Here is a 21,472-nt window from a genome sequence, read left to right as displayed (position 1 = left end):
GATAAAACAAAAAATCCCTGTATTGCACTTGAGTGGTTGAAACATCACTAGGTGTGTCTGAATCAAACAACTAGCTGTTGAACAATGTTTTCAATAACAAACTTTGTTGGTCATGGTAACAATTGTAATGGAATATATTTGTGCGGTGTCTACAAATCTGTGCTAAATTAACATGATTAAAGTGCAGAAGGACACAGTTAAGTTTCCCCAAGTAATCTTAGCTCAGCCTTGGGCACACAACATTAGTATTTTTTCCCCCAACGATTCCTTATCTTCTGTAAGAATCATGCTGGGGATTTAAGAGGCTGTTTTTGTGCGCAGCACAAATCAAAAGTGTCAGTGTATTTGGAGTGGTTTCACACTGAGAAGGCAAAAATGGATGAGTCTTAAGTGCATATGCAAGGGCCTAAGAAACACAAATGTGAAGCACAGTTTCCTTCGCTTGTTCATGACTTGGTATAAATACGTGTGTATATGCCACACATGGAGTGGAAATGCATTCCCTGTTTCTTCACTGGCATCACCTCACCCCCAAGGAAATCCATAATGAGCCGTTTTGCCTTCGGAGTCATGGCTGAATGTAGTGAGCAGTTTGCTCTATAGGTACAATAAACATAGAAGTCTATAAAATAGCTGATGTGCCTTTTGATAAGCATGCAGCAACATGGACCACTACAGGTTGAGTTGGCACATTGCAGATAAAGCAGCAAAAAAATCATCATCAAATTCAGATCAAGTTTCAGAAATAAAGAGACTTTGGGTTGCTATAGAGGGTGGGGAGAAGAAAGATTTTTTAAAAATAAAAGTTAAAGTTGGTGCCTGACTGTCTTGTAGGTACTTACATTCTGACAACTGCCTTGCTGCCCCTTTTGGAAAAAGAAGCTGATGCCAGAGTGGTGAGTCTGCGATGCTGTTGAAAAGTGGTGTTTTATTATTCCTAACCTCTGGTTTGTGACAGCATTTCTTTTACTGTGCTAGCAATGCAGGATTAGTTATAATGCTGTAAACATCTGTAGAATCCTGTTGGATTTTGCTAACAACAACCTCCTTCTCTAAGGCAAAGCTTCTGCCTGCTGCTCTCAACTCTTCATTGGAAAGCAGAGTAAAACACTTCCTTTGGAAACTCCCCCTTTTCCTTTCCCTGGGGCAAGTTATCTCCTGTAGCATGCTGCAAAATACCTATAACAGGAGTATAGGCTTAAAAGAACCTTACAGGTCTTGATGTAAAATAGAACAACAGGTACTTTTGTTTTTGCATTAAATTTCCTAAGTTTTGTACAGTATCTCATTTTCTAATTAGTTTTTATAAATGCTAAATATATAAACTACAAATAGTGCTATTCTGCTATTTTCTTTCTCCCAATTACTTTTCAAAAGGAAGAAATGTAAAGTTTCCTGAAGGAGTCAACACCACTTTGAATGAAAATCACTTTCTAAAAAAAAGTCTGTTTCCTCCACCTCACCTCATGCTCCACACATGAGCACAAGCATAGTACAAAGAGTATGCAGAGGAATTGTGCTCCCTAGGGACGTCAAAATATGGCCTGAAGACCACATCGCATGCATGAGCGCGATTGTGGGGAGTTCCTGGTTTTCTTTTTCATTCATTTGTTTTTCATTCATTTGTTTACAGATAACTGTATCTTCTGGGGGCATGCTTGTTCAAAAATTAAACATATCTGACTTGCAGTCAGGAAATGGGACATTTGATGGAACTATGGTGTATGCACAAAACAAGGTACAGTCCATGATTTTGAAAACAAAGCCCAGCACTTGTTTGCTAGGCAGCTTATACTGTTTGCTTTGCAAAAAGCCTGTTGTTCACTGTTGCTTTCCCATTGCATCCAACCCATACAGAGACACACAAGCAATAATCTTCAGGAGTACAATGGCATGCGGTTATGAGTGCATGCCATCTTGCACAGAGAGCATGGCTAGACTTATAATTTGATTTGATTTAAGTCTCAAGGGGCAAAACTGTCTTTAGCTGACAGACCCTTTCTGCCTGCTTAGTTCTTACCTACAGTCTGCAGCAAGTGGATGTGGTCAGTAAAAGCAGCGTAACCACTTTAAAAGTAAGCTTGTGGCCATTATATGGATTGCAATGACTGTGGTGGTCTCTGACAAAATTATCCAATAAATCCAATCAGGATGAACAAGAGTGTATTTCTGCTATACATAAATGCCCCAGTATTTACAGTACATTTGATGTAGTTAACTCCCTGGGAGCTAACTTGGTGGACAGACTATTGAACTGGATGCTAGTCTAGCTCTTTTTGCTCTATCCTAGAGACAGCAAGTTGTCTTGACAGAACAATGGGCAAAAGCTCACAGAAACATCCATTTCTCTGTTATGCACCCCGGCTGGGCAGACACTCCAGGTATCATCTGCTTGACACTCCGACTATGTCTTTTTTCTTTTCAGGATTAGTCTAAAAGCAAAGAGAAATGAGGCTTTCTGGTAGATTTCTCCAACAAGTCCACTGTTCTGCACAGTGTCTGCTATGTGTGTATAGCCAGGGAATAATAATGGGCAGTGAGTTATTCCAGCACCACAGAAATGCTCAGTTACATTTGTAGTGGGACTATTAAATACACAAATGAGAGCTTCTGCCTCTGTGAGTACCAATGTGCAGACACTGGGAATTTGCAAGGGCAGATAGGAAAATGGAGCATGCACCATTGTACAAGCCCTGTTCCTCTGCTCTTCCTCTAAACATTTATTGCTGTCAAGAAGCAACGTGTTTGGCCAGAGAGCCATTTGTCTGAGCTGCAGCTGTTCTTCAGTGACTGCACCTCGGCAGGCGGGCCAGCATCAGTTCTCCAGTGTGCATGTTGCGTTCCACAATATGTTACCAGCCCCTGACACCCAAGCTTGGGATGCAGACTTGCAATCTGATCTCTAGGTCTTTTCTAGGGATGCAGTTTCCCAAATTTGCTTCTGATGACAGAAGCATTTACCTTGTCTACTTTACTGTTGAAAACTGTCCTTTCCAACTAAATACCCTAGTATTTATTTTTCTTTGAAATACATTTATTTTTGTATATCCTTTGTGGATTTCAAACCTGATGAACCATTAAGTTATTCCACCTTAAAGTTCAAGGACTCTCCAACCCCCAAAAATAAACAGCTGCAAGGGATGAGTCTCCAATCATCACCTGTTGGACAAAATAAAAAGAACCAGAGTTTTTAATTCTATCATTGTAACTGTGTTTAAACATGAATTATGTATTTGCTTTGGGTACTGTTCACCATACAGTTTTTAAATCAATCCTTCAATTGGTTTCCTAAAACCAGTGAGAAAATTAGAGCTAAAAATCTTGTTAGAATACCTGAGGTTTGGCACTTCTGTTTCCCCCGTGTCTTACTTCTTCACAGTTTAGAATGGAGTTGACTCGGGAACCTCTTGCTGATCCTGTTCTTAGCTCCTACAAATTTTGTCCCTGTAATGTGACCCAAACAAACAATTGGAGGATCATCTGGCAGTTCAGCACTATTTTACCACAAGTCAACGCACTCCTAGCTATGGGGAAATACTCATTCTTTTGTAAACTCTGAGATGCCTTGTCTTCTTCCTGCACCCATAATAGCAATTTCAAGCTGCTCTTTTTTTTTTTTAAATCCAAAAAGCCTTGCATGACAGACCACCATTCCATTGTTACTTTTTCTAGCTGTGCGATCGTCAATGCCAGATTTCTATCAGAAGATGAAGAATAACCTCCGCACAGAGGCCCAGGGAGCTGATACTGTTTTGTGGTTGGCAGTATCATCTGAAGCAACAAAGTTACCCAGCGGCTTGTTCTTCCAAGGTAAGGTGGCAGTGTGTAGCAGTGGAGATCCCTAAGCTGCCTGACCTGTAGGATCCCCATCTGGCCTGGAAGGGGATGAAAGCTCAACCAGGCAACCCTTGTTCAAAGGATAAAGTATTTCTCAAAATCGTTCCAAGTGTTAAGTTGTTATGTTCCTGCTTTTGTCCTCTAAAGTAGCTGAGAGAGACTTCAAAGCATTTCTTTAGGGAGGATTGGGGTTTTTTTAACAAAAATGGCTGTATGCAGGACTGTGCCAAGGGAAGGTGAATCACGGCAGTCAACAGCGTCTTTTATGATGCGAGGAAACCAGCATCCTTCTCACAGAGCGCTGGGGGTTGGCTTTGCTTTGACAGGCTCTTCTTCCTACCGTTCTTCTTCCTACCGTTCCGTGCTAGTTAAAACTGCCAGCTGCCCCTTTCTCTAATGCTGGGCAGACTTGAGCACAGTGGCATTTTTGGCACTGTAAACACAGGGAATGGAAAAATAGGGCAGAGTCTTTCTTTTCTCCTAGGCAAAAGACAGGCACTTCAGTAAGAGCTGTTGGAAGCATGGATGTCTTAATGGAGATGCAAGTCAGTCCAGTAGGAGAAAGACGAAGCTCAGGGTGATTGCTTACAGAAGCCCAGTACTTTGCTGGATGTGGCACTCAAATCCTCATTCACTGAATTTCTAGGTGGAGCATGCAGGAAGTTCAGACTTTTCTGGACTTGGGTTGACTTTGTCCCTTCTGTCCCCTCCCAGACAGGCACACACAGGGTTGGTTGAGATATTTAACCAGACCTTTTTCATGTCATCATGTGGTGCATACCAAAACCCTACATCCCAGCTGGTCCCAGCCTTCTTTGTAGAACTAAGCTTTGTCTTTTTTTGTACTCCTATCACCTTCCTCTGGTCCTAATGCTTCTGCTCAGTTATTCTTGCTCTAGGTCATAATTCCACCAGGCTCTCACTTTTGGCCTTTGCCTGCCCCCAGCTTTAGTAAACAGGGAACATGCCCTGCCTCTTTAGCTTAGAGAAAGACTTTTGAGAGCTTTGGTCTCGGCATGTCTGCTCTTAAGGCTGCAAGAGAAGTCATGTGTCTGTGTCCCGTGCATATGAAATAGTGATGAAGTTAGTAATTTCTCTCCCCTACTGCCCTTTGCAAGCCACAACTTAGTACGGGCTCTCTTCAAGCCATTTCAGTAAAGGGCTTTGCGTGCAGGAGCACTTTGCCACAAACCCTGCTCTTCTGGTCCTCGACAGCCATTTCCTGAATCCGTCACACCTTCCCTCCATTTCTTCTGTTCTCTTTTATTCTTTTCACTTTGAGTGCAAATGGAAGATTTTTTTTTTCCTGAGGAAGAAAATGGAAAATGAGAACATGACTTGTACAACCAGAATTCTCTGCATCTGCCAAAATAAATAAAAAATGTTTGACAGAGTCCTGCTTTACAAAGACTAGAAGCATCTTCTCTGTGATGCTAAACTTGGCTTTCACATTTAGTTCCCAAACTTTAACACAGGATACTGGAAGCATTTCAGTTAGGTAGGAGGCACTTCATATTCAGTGATGGAGAAGGGAATGTTCCTCTGCATGTTTCTCTCCCCACACTATTCCACAAGCAGAGGTTATGTGGTGTGTGTGCAGCCAGTTACAACATTTGTTCTTAAGAGAGCGAACATCTCTGCTCCCCTGGGAAACCTGATGGCAGCCTGATAGGTTTTCAGAGAAATCTGCTGCCCAGTGTTGCAACAGCTTGCTCTTTCTGTCTCAGCCGGCTACTGCAGAAGTTGGACTTATTTAATAGACTTAACAGTGCTGCACCAGTGCTCTGACAGTTGCTTCATAGACATCTGAGAGTACTGTCCTAAGGTTCCCAGACTCTAGATACCATGTTTTTGCGGAGAAAAACCCCTTAGAATGGATGGAGATATAGCTATATTTACACCAACTGAGTAAGGAGTACGAGATTCAGAAAACCAAGCAAAGCATCAAATTGAGCAAATTTGGTCAGACATCTTTATGCTGGATACATGTTACTTCTGGTGGCTGAGCAATTAGCATAAGCTTATTAGCATTTACAATTTAAGCGCTATTTTTAAGGATGAAAGTAGGCATTTTAAGACTGAAAATAATCCAAACTGCAAAGTCCCAGCTGGGGAATTTGTGTAGCATTAGAAACATTACCTAGGAGGCAACCCTGTCTCCTGCTACAAAAGCAACCTCTGCCTGCAACAACCATCTCAATTTATTGGTCTTTTCTACAGGAGTTACACCAGTGACAGGAAGCAGGCCTAGCTCCACAGTAAGGCCTTCCTTTATCTATCCTGGCCCCAGCTGCAAATGAGGTCTTGCTTCCCAATCTAAGTCGTATCGTGCTAAGGGACAATCACTATAGTTCCAGAATACAAACTAAATTAGTTTAACTTTTGTTTTGGAAGATGTGCTTCACTAACATCGTTTGCAGATGCCTAGAAGGTAAGTTTCCTGGCTTCAGGACCATGAGGTATGTTTGGGCAGCGTAGAGCCTAGCAGAAAAATCTCCTTTGTGCTGGAAGACGTAGTTAAATGTACCCACAAGGAGTTGGGTTTTTTTTTTGTTTTTTTTTCTTCCAGACAGGCAACCAGTCCCTACACACTTACCCCTGGCAAGCACCCACAGTCCACCAGAGGATGAGGAGAAGCTAATGGAGGTGCTGGAAGAGTTCTCCCAGAAGTTTAAATCCACTTCTCTAGGAACTTAGTATCACTGCTCATGCTGATGCAGCGTAACCACAAGGCTTCTAATTACACAGTGACGGTACTGTAGTGTGCCTGCTGTTGAGGGGAAATAGGATGCCATAGACCTGTTAAAAATAAATTGTGTTCAGGTGTTCTCACCATGGGGGAGAGTGGTGCCTGTGACTTTTTCTGCTGCTGAGAGTCTCTCCCATTATGAATATGCACCTGCTGTCTCAAGACACAGTAAGGTTGTGTTCTTCGAACTGGAAGAAAAATTAGGAGGCATTAAAATAAAACCCAAGGCTTTGAGAAGTTGCCCAAAATCTTTTAAAATACTCAGCATAGAGAGAAATGCAGAAGAGTGTATCTTCAGTAGCCCTTGTGAAGGACTTCAGGAAAGGAGTAGTAAATGTTTTAAACAATGTTCATCTACTATATTTGACATATTGGTCGTTTCCTTCACTGTGTGAGGATGACTGGGCTCAAACTTATACCCAGGAATGCAGAAACTCTCTTGCATCGCCTGCTTAGTTTAAGTGGAAGGATTCCTCATGGCCCTCCATTTCTATAAATCAATGCTGGTATGCAGAACTGATCTGCTTCCTCATGTTTAAACGGCAAGAATTTAGGAACACTGCCAAATGCCTTCCACATTACTTTATGGAGCCAGGGCTGAGTATTATCCCGTTTATGTCAAGACACCACACTCAAACACGGTTCGATCCAGCAGAGAAATGGCTGCATGACTCTAGGCATGAAAAGAAACAACGTGCTAAGCCATACATGCTTGCAATTTCTGTGAAAGATCAAAGGGAATTGCTTTATCATTCTGAATGGAATAAGAGGGGGAAGGGAACACTGAGGGGCAGAGGTTTTAGAGGAGCAGTCTACCTCCTGATGAGAGGGTTGTATTTTGCCTGGAACTGTTTATTTCCAGACACAGAGGATGGGATTCATCTTACTTGACCTGTGGACATTTGAATTACTTGTGATTCTCCCTGTAAATCAGGCGAGTGAAAACAGGCTTTTTCACAGTGAGGTACTGGATTTAGTTTAAGAACCAACCCTTACAGTCCTACATCTTTCTGTTCATGGAGAAGACAACCAACTCAGACTAAGACATTCTGTTGGAATTCATTTTGTCCTATGTATTTCAGATTTGTCTTGTAAAGCCAAGACTATTAATAACAATAGGGGTAGCACGTTTTCTCCTGAATGGAGTGGGTTCGATAGCAAACTGCGTACAGAACCCAAACAAGTCGCACCACTGTTTTACACGTGGCTGTAGACCGGGGTGGTAGGATACAAGACCTAGACACAAATATCACACAGGCATTCCTGAGCGCTCTGCAGTGACTGGTAGCTAAAGGCGGTGCTGGTGGGCAGAGGAGAACTCCTTATGTCTGCTTTACATAATTTCGTTTCTCAAAAGATATCCTACTGGCAGATGGCATTTACTCATTATTTAAAGACGTCCTATTGAGTATCAACACAGAAAAAAAAACCCTTCTCTTTTCAGCCTATTGTTAGTCTCTTTGGAAATAAAGGCTTTACTGTCACAGAGGCCCTGAAATAAGTTTTCCCGTGATAAGCAGTGCTGAGAAATGTCAGGCTGTCACAGCTCTTCCTGAAGAGGCTGGATCAGCATTCAAACTATTGCTTCGTTTTAGCCACTTAACTCCTTCTCGCACTATAGTGAAAGAAAACAACAGCAAGGCTTGTACAGACATTTATTTCCTAGAAGTCTGGTATTAACACTTTACATGGTTGAAATTAAATACAGTTACTGAAAATAAGAGCATGGCTGAAAGCATCTATAGTAATGACATTTCTCTACCCAGCAGCTGCAAAGCTGAGAGAGATGTTTGCATACTTAGTGTTTAAGTCAAGTTGCTTCTCAACTCTGCAGTATAGAAAAAGAGTTTAATGACTGGTATTTAAATAGTTCATAAAAATAAACAAAAGTGCACAATATGCTTGTAATATATTTTAGTCCACATTCTGTACTGGTACATTTGAATAGCCTGTATTTTTCTCTTTAGTCACAGGTTAAAAATGAAGAAAAAAAAAATGAAAACAGCTTTAATCAAAAAGTTTGGTGACAGTGTAAAGGAGCCAGATACTATGGTTTAAGAGCACTTTGATTTAAAAAGAATTAAAACACAGGCCAGCAATTAGAAACAAAAGCTGGAGTCTCCCACACTTTGGTATTACGGTACCAATGAAGGTTTATTCCAGCCCTTTCCCACAAAAGCAAATGCAGCACGTGGCTGTAAAACCGGGGAGATGCTTTGTGTTAATGCAATTCAGAATGACTTGTACCTGTATTTAAGCGAATACATTTAGTGCCACCTATATAATTTTAGGGGCAAGAGAAAAATGGCACGCAGTGACAGATTACCAGAAATACAAGGTGGCACAAATTCTTGCTGAGTGGTGCATGCTGAGGACTTCAGTGCATACCTGGTTTATAGGAGCCAAGCTACAAGCACAGCAGCTGTTCTTGCTGCCATTCGCTTTCTACGCTCAGCCCAACACTTCTTGTGTCAGCTCTCAGGCTTGTATGACTCCGACCTCAGTTGGGTTTCACATTCTGAAGGCTCTTGCATTTTCCTTCATTATGTGAGGTCGCCTAGTCAGAAGGTTTTTGGTTGCAGGGATTTTGCACAATGTAGCCAGATGCACAGTGTAGCCACAGCTACATGCCAGAGACCGCGTGTAACGTCATTTCCCCGTGTCCTAGTGGAAAGGCACGGCCCATCAGTAGTGCAGAGGGATGCACTGCAGTGATGCAGGTGCCACTGAATTGTTTCTGTCTTGGGTGAAAAATGTAACACAGATATCAGATGATTTTGTAAACTGCATTTCCTCTTTTCCTAAGTTTCATTTCTGAACCATGTTTATTCTTTGTAAAAGAATCAAAATAAAACAACTGGTGGTTGATTAGATGTACAAACAATTGTTTGTCATCTGCCTTTGAACAGCAGGGCATTCCCACGTATACCTCACTGTTGTGGCATAAACAGCAAATACCAACTGTTTGCACTTGCAACAACACACTCGCCAGTTTTGTTTTTGTTTTCTGTCCTAACTCTCCACAGTGACTGTACCACTCACTGGGAACCGGGTGCAAGCAGGGACACCCCTTCCCTTTAAACAAGACTGCATGCCCTGCCCGGGCTCAAAGATGGGAATTTTATTACAGATTTCAATGTAAACAGTCTAAAGTCAGTGCTGAAAAACTCAATGTAAAAAATTTACTTGGTGGAACACAGCCCTGGGCCAGACATTTCAATTTTCAGTTCAATCACTAATTGTGTTTTTGAAATAACAGAGCATTTTTTTAAAGCCACAGCAGTGGTACTGGTACTGGTTTTCATTAACCAATGTTTAACTTGGTGATTGGAGAGCAAACATGGAGTTATTCTCTCAGAGAACAACCTGGTGGTCATTGACTCCAGTGGAGAAGGGCAGCTATAAACTAGTTGTTTAATCCGCAAGTTTCTTTTGCCTGCGCGCTTTTTCCCTTCCCTCTGTGTGTTGTTCTCTCACACTCCATGTGAAAATAAAGTGCCCCTTCTCACGATACAAGATCCTACTTATCTAAAATTAGTGCTGGTCAACATCCACCCATGACTTTTTAAACAAGCTGAATGGCAGCAGGAAGCTTCAGATCTCTCCTGGCTCAGCTCAGAGAGACAAACTGGTTTGTCCATCAGGCTTCCATCTCTTGCTTTGTTGGGAGAGGTAGCTCTGTCTGCATTTGGGCAGACCCAGTGACTGATGACGGAGATAATTTTGAAATGCAAATAAGATGACTTGAAAACTCTCTATTCCTGCAGTCATCCTAAAAGCACTGATCTAGACAATGAGAGAAAGAAGGTATTGAAAAGGCAAGGAGTCTTACAGGGAGCATGTGTAACACAAACACTTCTGGGACTAAGAGTGACCAAATCCAAGAACTTCAATTTGTGAAGCGGGTCAGTATTTATGTTTCTTTCTCTAGAGGGAGTCATCAGATAAACATGCATTCTTGTGAAGGAAACTTGTTCTCTCTCAAGACAAAAACTAACGCACAGCCTGTCGAAGAGACACGGTGCCAGGCTGGCCAAAGGTCTTCAGCAGGCCAGCTTTTCAGCCTACTGCCGTGAGAAACAACTCAAACCTTTGCTGTGCCAGCAGTGGCAGTGGTATTTCACAGGTAAAAATATTGCTCAACAGAGGAAGAGGGGTGAAATCTGCCCTAGTGCAAACTTCAGGGAGCTCCCAGCAAGTGGCATTTTCCTTGGTGGTTAAAAATCTTCTTGGGCATCTTTCCTTTGCTTTCCAGCTGAGAATCTGCAATCAGCAGGGAGCCTTGGGGCCATGCAGAAAATTGTGCAATTCGTGCACTGCCCAAACACCCTCCTTCCCTTGGCTGCATACTCACTGCCGGGCGGCTGGAGTGAAATTTGTCGTGGCAAAGGAATGGCCCCACTTGCCCATGCAATAGTTACCAGTTTTATGCCAGCTCACAGAAGAGGTAGATGAGCAGGTCCAGTCAAAACTCAGTAACGCAAATTCCTCATTCCAAAATCAACGCACATGTAGAGAAGGAAAAGTAATAGCCAGAAGCTGACAGAAATTAATTTAGTGGGGTTAAACTAGCACCATTTATTAAGTTGTGTTGGAGACACTTATTTACATAATGGAACAGAACTAGAAAGTGTTACAATAAAATTAGCAAAAAGATGGTCAAATTGATGAGTAGTATTCCTTGAAAAAAGACCTGAAGAAAAGCCAGTAAGATTTTTTTTAATGTAATGTCTGAAAGACAATGAAACCCACAAGATACCGGTCAGTATGGTGAAGTTGAGACAGAAGCAATGCTCAGCCTTTGGAAAAATCAACCACACCTGAAAATAGTGGTAACGACAAAGATAGATAAATTTGCGTAACTTTTTTTTTTTTCAGAAACTTTCTTGATTACTTGGTGGTGGCAACCCCACTGAATTTTCTTGGGACAGGAGAGGACAGGACAAAATCTTACTGTAAGGAACAAGTAACTGGAGAGAGGCAAAACTGGTGTCTTCATAAGGCCTGACGCCATTTGCACCATCTCAGTAGCGGTGTCTCTTCCCCATCATTTTAATGTCGAAGTGCTTCTGCATTTAAGGTATTTCTCACAGCGCTATTTGAGGTAGTTGGGCAATTAAACCAAAGAACAAGAAACAGAAGTTGGATCTTCATAGGCTCAGTCTACCACCCCATCATGAGAACAAGTCTATACTTCTTGTGGTTTCTGGATCCTGCGCAGGGCTGCAGGTCAGCTTACAGCGCTGGGACAGGGGATGGTTCTGCTTTGTACAGTTCTGATGAATACTAATTTCTACACTACTGGCTCCTTTGTACTCTGATAACATCCTCTCTTGGCATCTCTTCCTTGCAAATACTTCGCCAGTAGACTGGGCTCTCTTATTTTCGTTTTGGTTTGAGTTCACTGTCTCCACATGGCACCAATTTCAATGCCTTTGAACTCAACCTCTTTCTGTTCTTAGCAGCACAAAGTTGTCCTGCAGCAAACAAAATTTCAGAGATGGCCAAAGGCTGGTCACAAGGGAAAAACCCCAGACTGGGAAAATGCAATGAAAAGTCACCTGTGAACATAGAGTTAATCTCAAACTTAAATTCCAGAGCTTTGGTTCCAGAACAGTCAAACTGGGAACCATTTTTTTTTCTGTTTCTTCCTCAATATTACACAAAAGGTTAACGCTGAAGGGACTTAGCATACTAATCCATGCTGAAAAAAGGATCAAGTTTGTTGTTACTGTTGAGTACTATTGTCACATATAGAAACAAAGTCTTCTAAATCCTGATTGAAAACATCCCATGTGCTCAGTGTGGTCTCCTGGGAAGGACATGGCCCTGTAAAATCACACAGAGTGGACCCACGTACTATGTGCTACAAAACAGGATTTTGGTTGTTCTTACCCAAATCCTATTGGGAACAATGAGGACAGACATATGAAGTATTTGCTAATTTGTTAGTAGCCCTAGTGTTTTAGATTTAAAGAAAGATACGTCTTTTAAAAAAAATTTTTAAGCCATGCAGTAGACACAGACATTAAGCAGACTTGGAATTACAGAATGGTTGAGATGAGAAGGGACCTCTGGAGGTCATCTAGTCCAACACTCCTGCTCAAGCCAGGCCACCCGGACCCAGTTGTCCAGGACCACATCCAGTCAGCTTTTGAATATCTCTGAGGATGAAGAATCCACAAACTCTCTGAGCAACCTGGGCCAGTGCTTGGTCACCCTCTCAGAGAAGTATTTTCTGATGTTCAGAGGGAGCCTCCTGTCTTTCAGTTTGTGGCCATGGCCTCTGGACACCACTGGAAAGAGCCAGGCTCTGTCCTTTATGCATGCTTCCCTCAGGTATTAATACACATGGATGAGATCGATCCTGAGCCTTCTCTTCTCTAGGTGGAACAGTCCCAGCTCGCTTAGCCTTTCCTCATAGGAGAGATGCTCCAGGACCTTCATCATCTTAGTGGACCTTTGCTGGACTTTATCCAGTAGTTTTATCTCTCTCTTGTACTGGGGAGCCCAGAACTGGACACCGTTGGGGGAAAAAAAAAAAAAAGGAGTTGCATATTTCTCTCTAACAGTGATTTCCTCAGCAGGAATAAAGCAATATTTTTTTTTTCCTCTATACTATATAAGGATTGTGCACAATTCTTTTTTTTTTTTTTTTTTTTTGCACACCCAGCCATCCACTTTCTTATCAGCAACCAACCCCATGCAGAGGGTTTCCCAGTACTGGAGATACTCATGTCACCCTCTCAAGCAAAGTGCAGTTATCAGTTTTGATGTGCCAAGAGTTAATGTGCTGACATTCAGGTGGTGGCCTCAAGTTCAAGAGGATGAGGTGGGGAGGTCACTTGAGCTTCATTGTAAAGAGCAACCGTAGACAAGAGTGCTAACAGCTGAGCACACTAATGCCCCAATTCAGGATTATTTGTTGCACTGGCTGACTTTTAGCTCTGTGCACTCACTACCCTGTTTCAACCATGGCTAACCATGATGATGGCCTCCTGTAGACAGAAGGACCATTAGCGCTACCATTGCAAGCAGTTCCCTTACTTATTTTCAGCTGAAGATGACTGAAGTTTGGGTTTTGGGTTGATCTTCCTTCAGTCGCCTCGAACACAAGCAGCTCAAGTCAGCTGCTCAGGCACTGTGCATGCAACCAGTGCCTGCCCCATCACCTGCCTAAGCGCTACAGATGGTGTTCATTTTAAAACCAGGAATGGCAGGTAGATGCTTTGAAGAACACTGCTTCTTCCCCCAAGGAAACACCAGCTAAGCGAGAAATGAAAATCAATTTTTCTGAAGTGAAGAGCAGAGGAAGGCCAGCATCGTTTGTACGCCCCTTTGCACAGCAGGAGATATCACTAAAAGCCTGCTGCTGCACTTAAGCAACCCTGGGAATAAAGGGACTTTGCTTCATTTGAGTGGCTGTGTGCAGGAGTGCTGCATAGTTTACATCTGTACCAAAAGACACCCTCCCCCGCAACCCCCCAGTAATGCAATTCATAAAAATAGCTCAGGATTGTTATTCAGCAACTAGAATGGAAATAAAAGGGCCAGGCAACAGGGATCCCTTTTTGTACGGATCTAGAAGACAGAAGAAATCAAGACTGTTACCCTAACACTGCAGAACAGGAAGGCAGGCATTTCAACTCACTCAACATCAAATCCTTCTTGTTTCACTTTGGAGGTAAAAGAATTACTGTTCGAATGAGAGCCATCTGTTTTCCCTTCATATCTCTGCATTACAGCTCTTCAGTTCATAGCAAAGGGACACACCTCCCCTTCTCCACCAGCTTCACTTCCAGCTTGTATCGCTTTCTAAGCCAAGACCAGTCTGTCCTGAGACTGCAAGACAAGGGTATGTTCAGGTTAAATTCAGATCACCCTGCAGGTAGTTTAGCCAGAAAGAACAGCAAGGGAAGTTTTGCAAAATGGATTTCTATACCCAACATCCACCCACGTAAGCAACACTGAACCCACAATTGCTTGGAAGACAATGGGGGCTTGCCAAGAGTTTCCTGCAGAGCAGTCCAAACACACCTCACAAATTTAGTCTCCTTTGGGGTCAATTCCTCACCGTTTGAAGGTTACATGTTCACAAGGACCAGGCATTGACCCAGGGGCAGATTCAGGTTGCAGACTCCACCGCTCCATCAGTGTAAGCACAATTCACGCTGGAATCCCGGACTTGTTGCAACTGTTAGGTCTCCTCAGGAACAGAGTGCTGAACAGTGATTTAAGTTCACTTTGTTGCTCCCATGTTTCTGCCACTGTGAGAGATACTCTCTGCACAGCAAAGAAAATCAGGTCTTTGGCCAAAAAGCCCTGAGCACAAGGTAACATGGAACAGCGCAGTCCAGCAAAGTTCTGTACATATTCTCCAGCTGGGATGAAACATTGGCAGGCAACTTGCTCATCTTGCAGAGCTTTGTCAGCCAAGAACACTTCAGTCACCAGAAAGCATGCACAAGGTGTAATGAAAAGCCTTCCAAGAGGAAACAAGCATCTAGCTTCCAGGAGAGAAAGTGGGAGGACTTAGAAAACAATTAACATTCAAGCTGGAAAAAGAATCAGTTTAGTGCTGTGTGAACTATGTTTGAGCTGCCTAGAGGGGAACTAACAACAGCCTGTATGACCAGGAAAGTCAAGGTGGCATCATTTCAGAGAATATGACTGCAAAATGCTTAAGCACAGTTTATAGTATGTTTAAAAAGACAATTTTCCCTGAAAATACATCATAGTCCTGCGACACGCACACGGAAGTCCACTCACCCTTTACTGCGGCAGCTCACCAGTCTAGAATTAACACCAAGGACTGTGTTAAACTTTTCGTTTCCTCAAAAGTGAATTATTGCCAGGCAAACAAAGGAGAAGCTTTATTTTCTTTTGGAGTTATCACTCAAGGGAAAACATGAGGCTTCTCTAGGTAGCAATGTGCTCTGTAATGGTAAAAATCATGGCCTCCCCACTTTAGAGGGGAAAAGTAAAGACTGTGTCACAGAGGCTACAGACCACAAGGCCTGCTTAAATAAGAGATACAGGAAAGCCCTGCATCTGGTCTGCAGTTCTGTTCTCTACACCAGTTTCTTTGAAGTGCATCAGCAATAGTGTTCTAAAAAGTGAAATAGATTAAAGGAACAAAGAGCTGACTCTTCAGAGAAGATCCCTTTGGAAAAAGGGCTTTTTTTCAATTTATTTTGACAACGTCCTTCTAAAAAGGTAATTTTGGTCAATCCAGTTTTTAAATACTTTTTATTTTTAAAAGAAAACGTAAAATATGACAACAGGACAATGGGCATCATTCAGCAATATCAGTTTCTGGTCTATAGAGGAAATTAATAAAAACCATCAGCATTTAAAAAAATAAATATTACTAACTATATGGAAAACAGGAAAATCAAATTCATCTTCAACAACACAGACAGGTATAAATGCTGAAATGTTGCTGCGCAAGGTAGAGGTAGAGGTAAACCAGACTTTTCAGATCTAAACCAGTTTTAGACCTGCCCCCCTCCATGCACACCCTCGCAAAAGTTCCTGTTGCCAATAATTTAATTTGAATTAGCCTGTCAGCTTCATCAAACTCAAGCAGGTCTGTGTGTTCCTTGTAATGCTCTGAGCTGGAAAACTATTTCAGTTTTTGCAGAAATTAGTTGCTAAGCAACCTGCCCCCCTGGTTTTGTGACTTGTGCAGCAAGGAAAGAGGCAAGAAGCTGGATTTTAGCTACTACAAACCAATAAAACACTCTCTAGGTGATGTCCAGTAGGACAAGTAGATGGTGAAGCCCTTTTAGGAATTGCAGTAGTCCATCAGCTCCTCAGTTATGCACCTGGAGAACACGCAACGCTGTGCCTGGAGTTCCTCCGCTGAAGAGAGCATGGTCAGCAGAAATATCCCAAATCAATAGGTACTCGCTGCGGGGAGAGCCGATTGCCTTGTACAGGATGTTGATACTGAAAACTCACGTGGTAAGACACAACCCAAGAACCCTCTGTACAGAGCAGCAAGTATCTTGACATAGTGAAATATAAAAACTAAAAATTGCACTGCACACAGATTTTCCAAACAAACGAGACAACTGAAGTCAGATCATACAAACCATTAAAAAAATACCTTCTTGTATATTTTGAGAGTAAGTGGAAAGAGTCTTCGTGCAAATGTTCAGCCTTGATCAAGCAGAGGACGTAAAATCATTGTAAACGCATTAGTTCCTTTCTCATCTGCCACATGCACCCAGTGTTATCTATCTTCTGCAGTCCGATACGGGTTAGGAAATCTATTTCTTCTGTAGGTATCACTTTTCAAGTTCCACTGATGTGCCATCAAGACACTACTGGTGTCATATCCCACAACTGTTAATACAATAAAATATAACAACATAGTGAATAGCGGTAAAAGAAAATAAAATATAGTATATAATGGCAACTCTAAATTATTTGTACCTTTCGTTTTTGCTTACAAGGGACTACGTGGTTCGAGGTGGAGGCAGCAAGTCTGAAGAAGTTTGATTTCATTTTCTAGCACTTATGTCAGACTGGTGGAGGTTGACCAAGTGACATTCTGTGCTTTACCTTTTTAAGCCAGGTTCACAGCTGGCCTTAAGAGAAACCAAAAAACCCACTCGACATTGCTAACTTGAATGATTAGCACAGTCGTAACACATTGTGACATTTTTTAAAAAATTATTCAAACTTTGTTACAAACTTATTCATTATTTCAACTATTTAAACCTGAACAAACAAACTGAGATTCATCATGTCAAAATAGTTTGTCTTCCCAGAGGAAAAGCTACAGTGAGCACTTGTCCCAGCCCCTTCAGGCAGTAACTTCATAGACCAAGACCTCCTTGGTCCTTATTGGGCAGAATTCCATCAAGAGAGGTCTCTGGGTGGAAGAAAGCAGGTAGGACACACCCGCAACCACATGGGAGAAGAAGGAGAAATGAAATACAGGAGCTAGAACAACCTCCTCACTCCTACCTTAATAACCTTGTCTGTTCCCGAGGTCAACAGCCATCCCCTGGTGGCATCGAAGTGTACATGAACTATGTTGTGCTTACTGTCGTGGAAAGTAGCTGTGGGCGCCCGCCTGAAAAAAAGAAATCCAAAAATCAGCAGATTGTGACTGCAGGGTATTCCCTCAAAATGTTCTCTATGGAGGAAATAAGTCTTTGAATGCTGTAAGTCATTAATTCAGCAACCTCTCTGTAAACTCCACTTTGAGACCTCTCTGGCATGAGAGGAGCAGCGGTGGAGGGCTCTCTATCGTTCATGGTTTGGTAGGCACAGGTTTGGTAGGCTTATCTTGATAAAAGAACCTAGGGACCACCTCACTGGCCTGCTCCCTCTCAGAGCCTCACATCCGCCCAGGCCCTCCCAGATGCAGGAATTTTGCCCCCCTCCAGTGCAAGCCAGCTCAGTGTCCACACTTACTCTTCATCCGTTATGGACTCGTGACAGCTATCGCAGACCCTCACTTCGAACTCAAACCCCATCAGTGGGATGGAAGAGCGCTTGGAGCTGCATTTGCCGCACACGGCTTTTCCACACTTCCGGCAGTGATGCTGTAGGAGACAACACGTGGAAAGACATCTTCAGCCACAAACCCAGATCACTGCCTATTTTCCACTGGCTCTCCATCTCACTCCAGCAAGACCCAGACAAGGCTGCAGCAAACAGGAAAGTGACTCTTCCAGGGAAGATGAAGGAAAATAAGCAAGGACTTCCGAATAAATGGGGGAGGCTGGGAGGGGTGTGGCACAGGGGCAGATACCTTACTTTTTTTTCCCCTTCTCCCGGGGCAAGCAGCAGCATGGACCCTGGGAAGTGGCAGATAAAGCACTACTCAGGTTAGGTAGACTCAAACTCTCTCCCAAGCTCCAGGGTGACACCATACATCACCCAGTAAATCACCAATGTCTCCACCACTTAGCATCTGTGGATGTAGCTATGGGGCACGGCTTCTGCCTCACCGGCCACAGAAGAGCCAGGCTGTGCGGTGATGACTGTTACATCAACAGAAGATGCAGCTCAGCTCTGCCCCAGACACCCGACTTCTCCAAGCTCCATGAGAACATCCCGTTCAGCATTTTTACGCCCCTCCTCCAAAAGTCTGAGATCCACAGCCCCCTCCTGCTGGGCAGGAAAACACAGCAGTATGTTCCAAGCAGGCCAATAAGCCTTTTCCAACACAGCCTGCGCAGTTACAGATGTTTACCCAAGCCCATGGAAAACAGCTTTGGTTCCAGCATCATCTCCAAAAATCAGTTGCAAATTTCTTTCTACAACACATTCAACTAACAATAGAAGAAGAAAAAAAAATAGAAGTGTGCTCCTCTCGACCACAAAATCAAGCCTCTTCAGAGGGGAAGCCCACTGTCCCACTGTTGAGCACTCAGTGGAAGAACAAAAGGCAACTTCTCAAGGCTTTAGGGGAAAAAAGGTTAGCATGCTCTGTTAAGAGAGAACAGCCTAATTGCACCATGTTAACACACCAAATGACCCGTACAAACCTGCCTGAGGCCTATTTTCTTACTGTCCCACATTTGCTTGAAGTTCCAGAAGAAAGGCTGGTCACATTTTTGACAGGAGTCACTATCCAGCCACTCGGGGGTCTGCAACATACGTACAGATGGACACAAAGTGGGAGTGAGCACCAACAGAAAAGCTTCCGATGGACCCCAGAGACAGGACAAGAAAGATATATTGGGGTGCGGTACTGTGGTCAAATAAACTTAACTAAAAATCCCCACTTTCACAAGACGCCAATTTGACTGCTTTCTGGGATATCTTTTTTGGCTCAGCTCTGAGCCTTGAATGACACAGGAGGAACGCTTTTCAACCAAATCATGAAGCAGAGTTTGATTATAAGACCATAAAAATAACCCAGGAACAAACAATCCTCCTCCACCTCTCAAAGCCTGGAATTAAGCATATAAAAATATCCTCTCTTGTCCTGTCTGGACAGCATTTACCATCTGCTATTGCCTCTGGTGGGAACTGGGGGCAATTAGTATTTCCAATAGCCAAGCTGCTCATCTGGAGGGAAGGGGAAGGTATCTGAAATGCTATGGGGGGGTGGGGGTATTATTTCTTTAATACTGCAAAAGGCACTTCTGCAGTCAGAGGTATTTGTGCTACAAATCACACATAGGAGTGAAAAAGATGAGATTCACCCAAACAAGCCTAAAACCCAAACCCGCTCTTTTCCCTGCTTTTACACAAAGATGATGGAAGGAAGGTCTTCTATTTTCTAACATGGCACGTAGGTTTGCACTCAAGCTGTGGGTGAAGTGGGTAAGAATATTTAAACAAAAAGAAAATACTAAAAGCACTTCTCTCTCCTGCAGGTAGGTTTTGCTGTGCAGAGTGGCATGGATCAGATGCCCTGTAGGGAAACGAGTCTTCTCAGATCCTGAAAGAGCTCAGGAAACCTCTGAAGTTGCAGTGGGAGCACATGGAGGGGGCAATCGATCTCCTCCTCTACATTTGGGTCCCCTGACACTTGTCTTGCCTTCAGTTGCTGGGGGACATGCAGTGCGTCTCCCCACAATTTTCAGGAAACCCTCCCCGGGATGTGAGACTCTGGAAGAATCTTGGTTCTCGACCCTTGTCCAGCTGGCTGTCAGTCTGTCTGTCCTAACCTCACCTAGCACAAGTGGCACTCCTTTCCCAGCAGATTACTTTTGCTCCTTTCTCTGCCTTACCAGGACAGGAGCTCAGCCTAAAGCTGGTGCTGGCAAGTGGGTCCGTCCTGTCCCCACAGCAGGGCAGCCCCAGCCAGATCAGGACAGCCCCACCAGTGCTGCCTCGGCACCACTACAACATGCTCCCATCAGCCCCACAAACCCCATGCGATTAAGTAAACCCTAAATAATGTTTAATATTTTATGTGGATGCACTATAAGCAAACTGCAGTTGTCTCATCAGATCTACTGGCTTCTCACATGCTGCAATTTAAAATGGCAAGAAACACAGCTGAGATTAAGAATTAAAAATAATACAAAAGCCAGGCAAAGATAAGGTAAAGCTGATGGAGACCCTCAGCTCCCAGGATAGTTTTGACTCCCAACAATAAAGCAACCACCTGCTTCTGTGTTTTCTGTCAGTTACTCTGAAGGCAGTTCATTCTGCTGGGGCAAATACTTGTCTTTTCTACCTACAGCAGTCTTTCTGTTTAATGCCTACAGATATACCTCTGCGTGTATAGGTTTTCATCTCTTAAGCATCTGAACAGCATAGATGAAGAAGACATTTTGCTTGTGACAAGTAACTGCTTTGTAGTCAAACAGAAACACAGCTTCTAGCATCTTTCAGATGTTGTCTTCTTACAGCTTTTTAAAAACAGAGATTAAAATAAAGAATCAAGGGCTAAAATGGCTTCACTTTAATGCACTCTCAGAGATGTGGGAAAATCTGACAGCATTGAAATGAGTACTGAGCACACATCACATGGAGAAAACCCTTAAATAAGGGCAAAAATACAAAAGTTGAAATCCAGAAGAAAGTGCTGTAGGACTCCAAACCAAGGCTTGGTATTAAAATCTCAAAGGTTCGTGTTTCAGGAGTGGTTTAGCAGCATGAACACCCTACTGTGCAACTGATAAGATGAACAAGCCCACATGGCCATAGTCAGAGAAAGCAGCGCACCCATTAGCACTGGCTGCTAAGCCCTCATTTAGCTAATTATATTTCTCCTCCACTTTTTAAACCAGCCTTCTCACAGCATTGTCACCTGTTCTGCGAGAAGCCAGTCTTAACCCTTACTGTAGCCTTTCCAAGGCAGCAAATAAATAAAAGTTTTCATTTCTGGATGTTCAAGTTGAAGCAAAAAGGAAACATCTGTTGGGAAGGAGGAAGCCACGCTGCTTTCGTTTCAGTTTTGGAGCT

The 21,472-nt window shown here is 43.0% G+C and overlaps 2 protein-coding genes across 4 annotated transcripts in view; one reads left to right on the top strand and one right to left on the bottom strand.

The window, feature by feature from the left end:
* DHRS12 (dehydrogenase/reductase 12) overlaps window positions 1-6,674 on the top strand; it is a 28,093-nt gene extending 21,419 nt beyond the window's left edge. Inside the window, exons 6-10 of the mRNA XM_086771907.1 lie at window positions 835-896; window positions 1,634-1,738; window positions 2,291-2,381; window positions 3,673-3,810; window positions 6,407-6,674. Of these exons, the coding sequence (XP_086628033.1) occupies window positions 835-896; window positions 1,634-1,738; window positions 2,291-2,381; window positions 3,673-3,810; window positions 6,407-6,534 (524 nt within the window). The 3' untranslated portion in view covers window positions 6,535-6,674. The remainder of the gene's footprint in view (window positions 1-834; window positions 897-1,633; window positions 1,739-2,290; window positions 2,382-3,672; window positions 3,811-6,406) is intronic.
* Window positions 6,675-15,741: 9,067 nt separating this feature from the next.
* WDFY2 (WD repeat and FYVE domain containing 2) overlaps window positions 15,742-21,472 on the bottom strand; it is a 65,910-nt gene continuing 60,179 nt past the window's right edge. For all 3 annotated transcript variants that reach the window (XM_086771903.1, XM_086771905.1, XM_086771904.1), the window contains exons 9-12: window positions 19,096-19,197; window positions 18,017-18,147; window positions 17,564-17,672; window positions 15,742-16,936 (exon numbers count right to left, since the gene is read on the bottom strand). In XM_086771903.1, coding sequence (XP_086628029.1) covers window positions 16,907-16,936; window positions 17,564-17,672; window positions 18,017-18,147; window positions 19,096-19,197 — 372 coding nt within the window. In that variant the 3' untranslated portion in view covers window positions 15,742-16,906. The remainder of the gene's footprint in view (window positions 16,937-17,563; window positions 17,673-18,016; window positions 18,148-19,095; window positions 19,198-21,472) is intronic.

This window comes from Chlamydotis macqueenii, chromosome 1 (assembly GCF_036417535.1).
Source record: "Chlamydotis macqueenii isolate bChlMac1 chromosome 1, bChlMac1.mat, whole genome shotgun sequence".
NCBI classification, from domain to species: Eukaryota; Metazoa; Chordata; class Aves; order Otidiformes; family Otididae; genus Chlamydotis; species Chlamydotis macqueenii.
The sequence above is the reverse complement of the archived record's forward strand: the minus strand, read 5'-3'. Positions and strand labels throughout refer to the sequence as shown.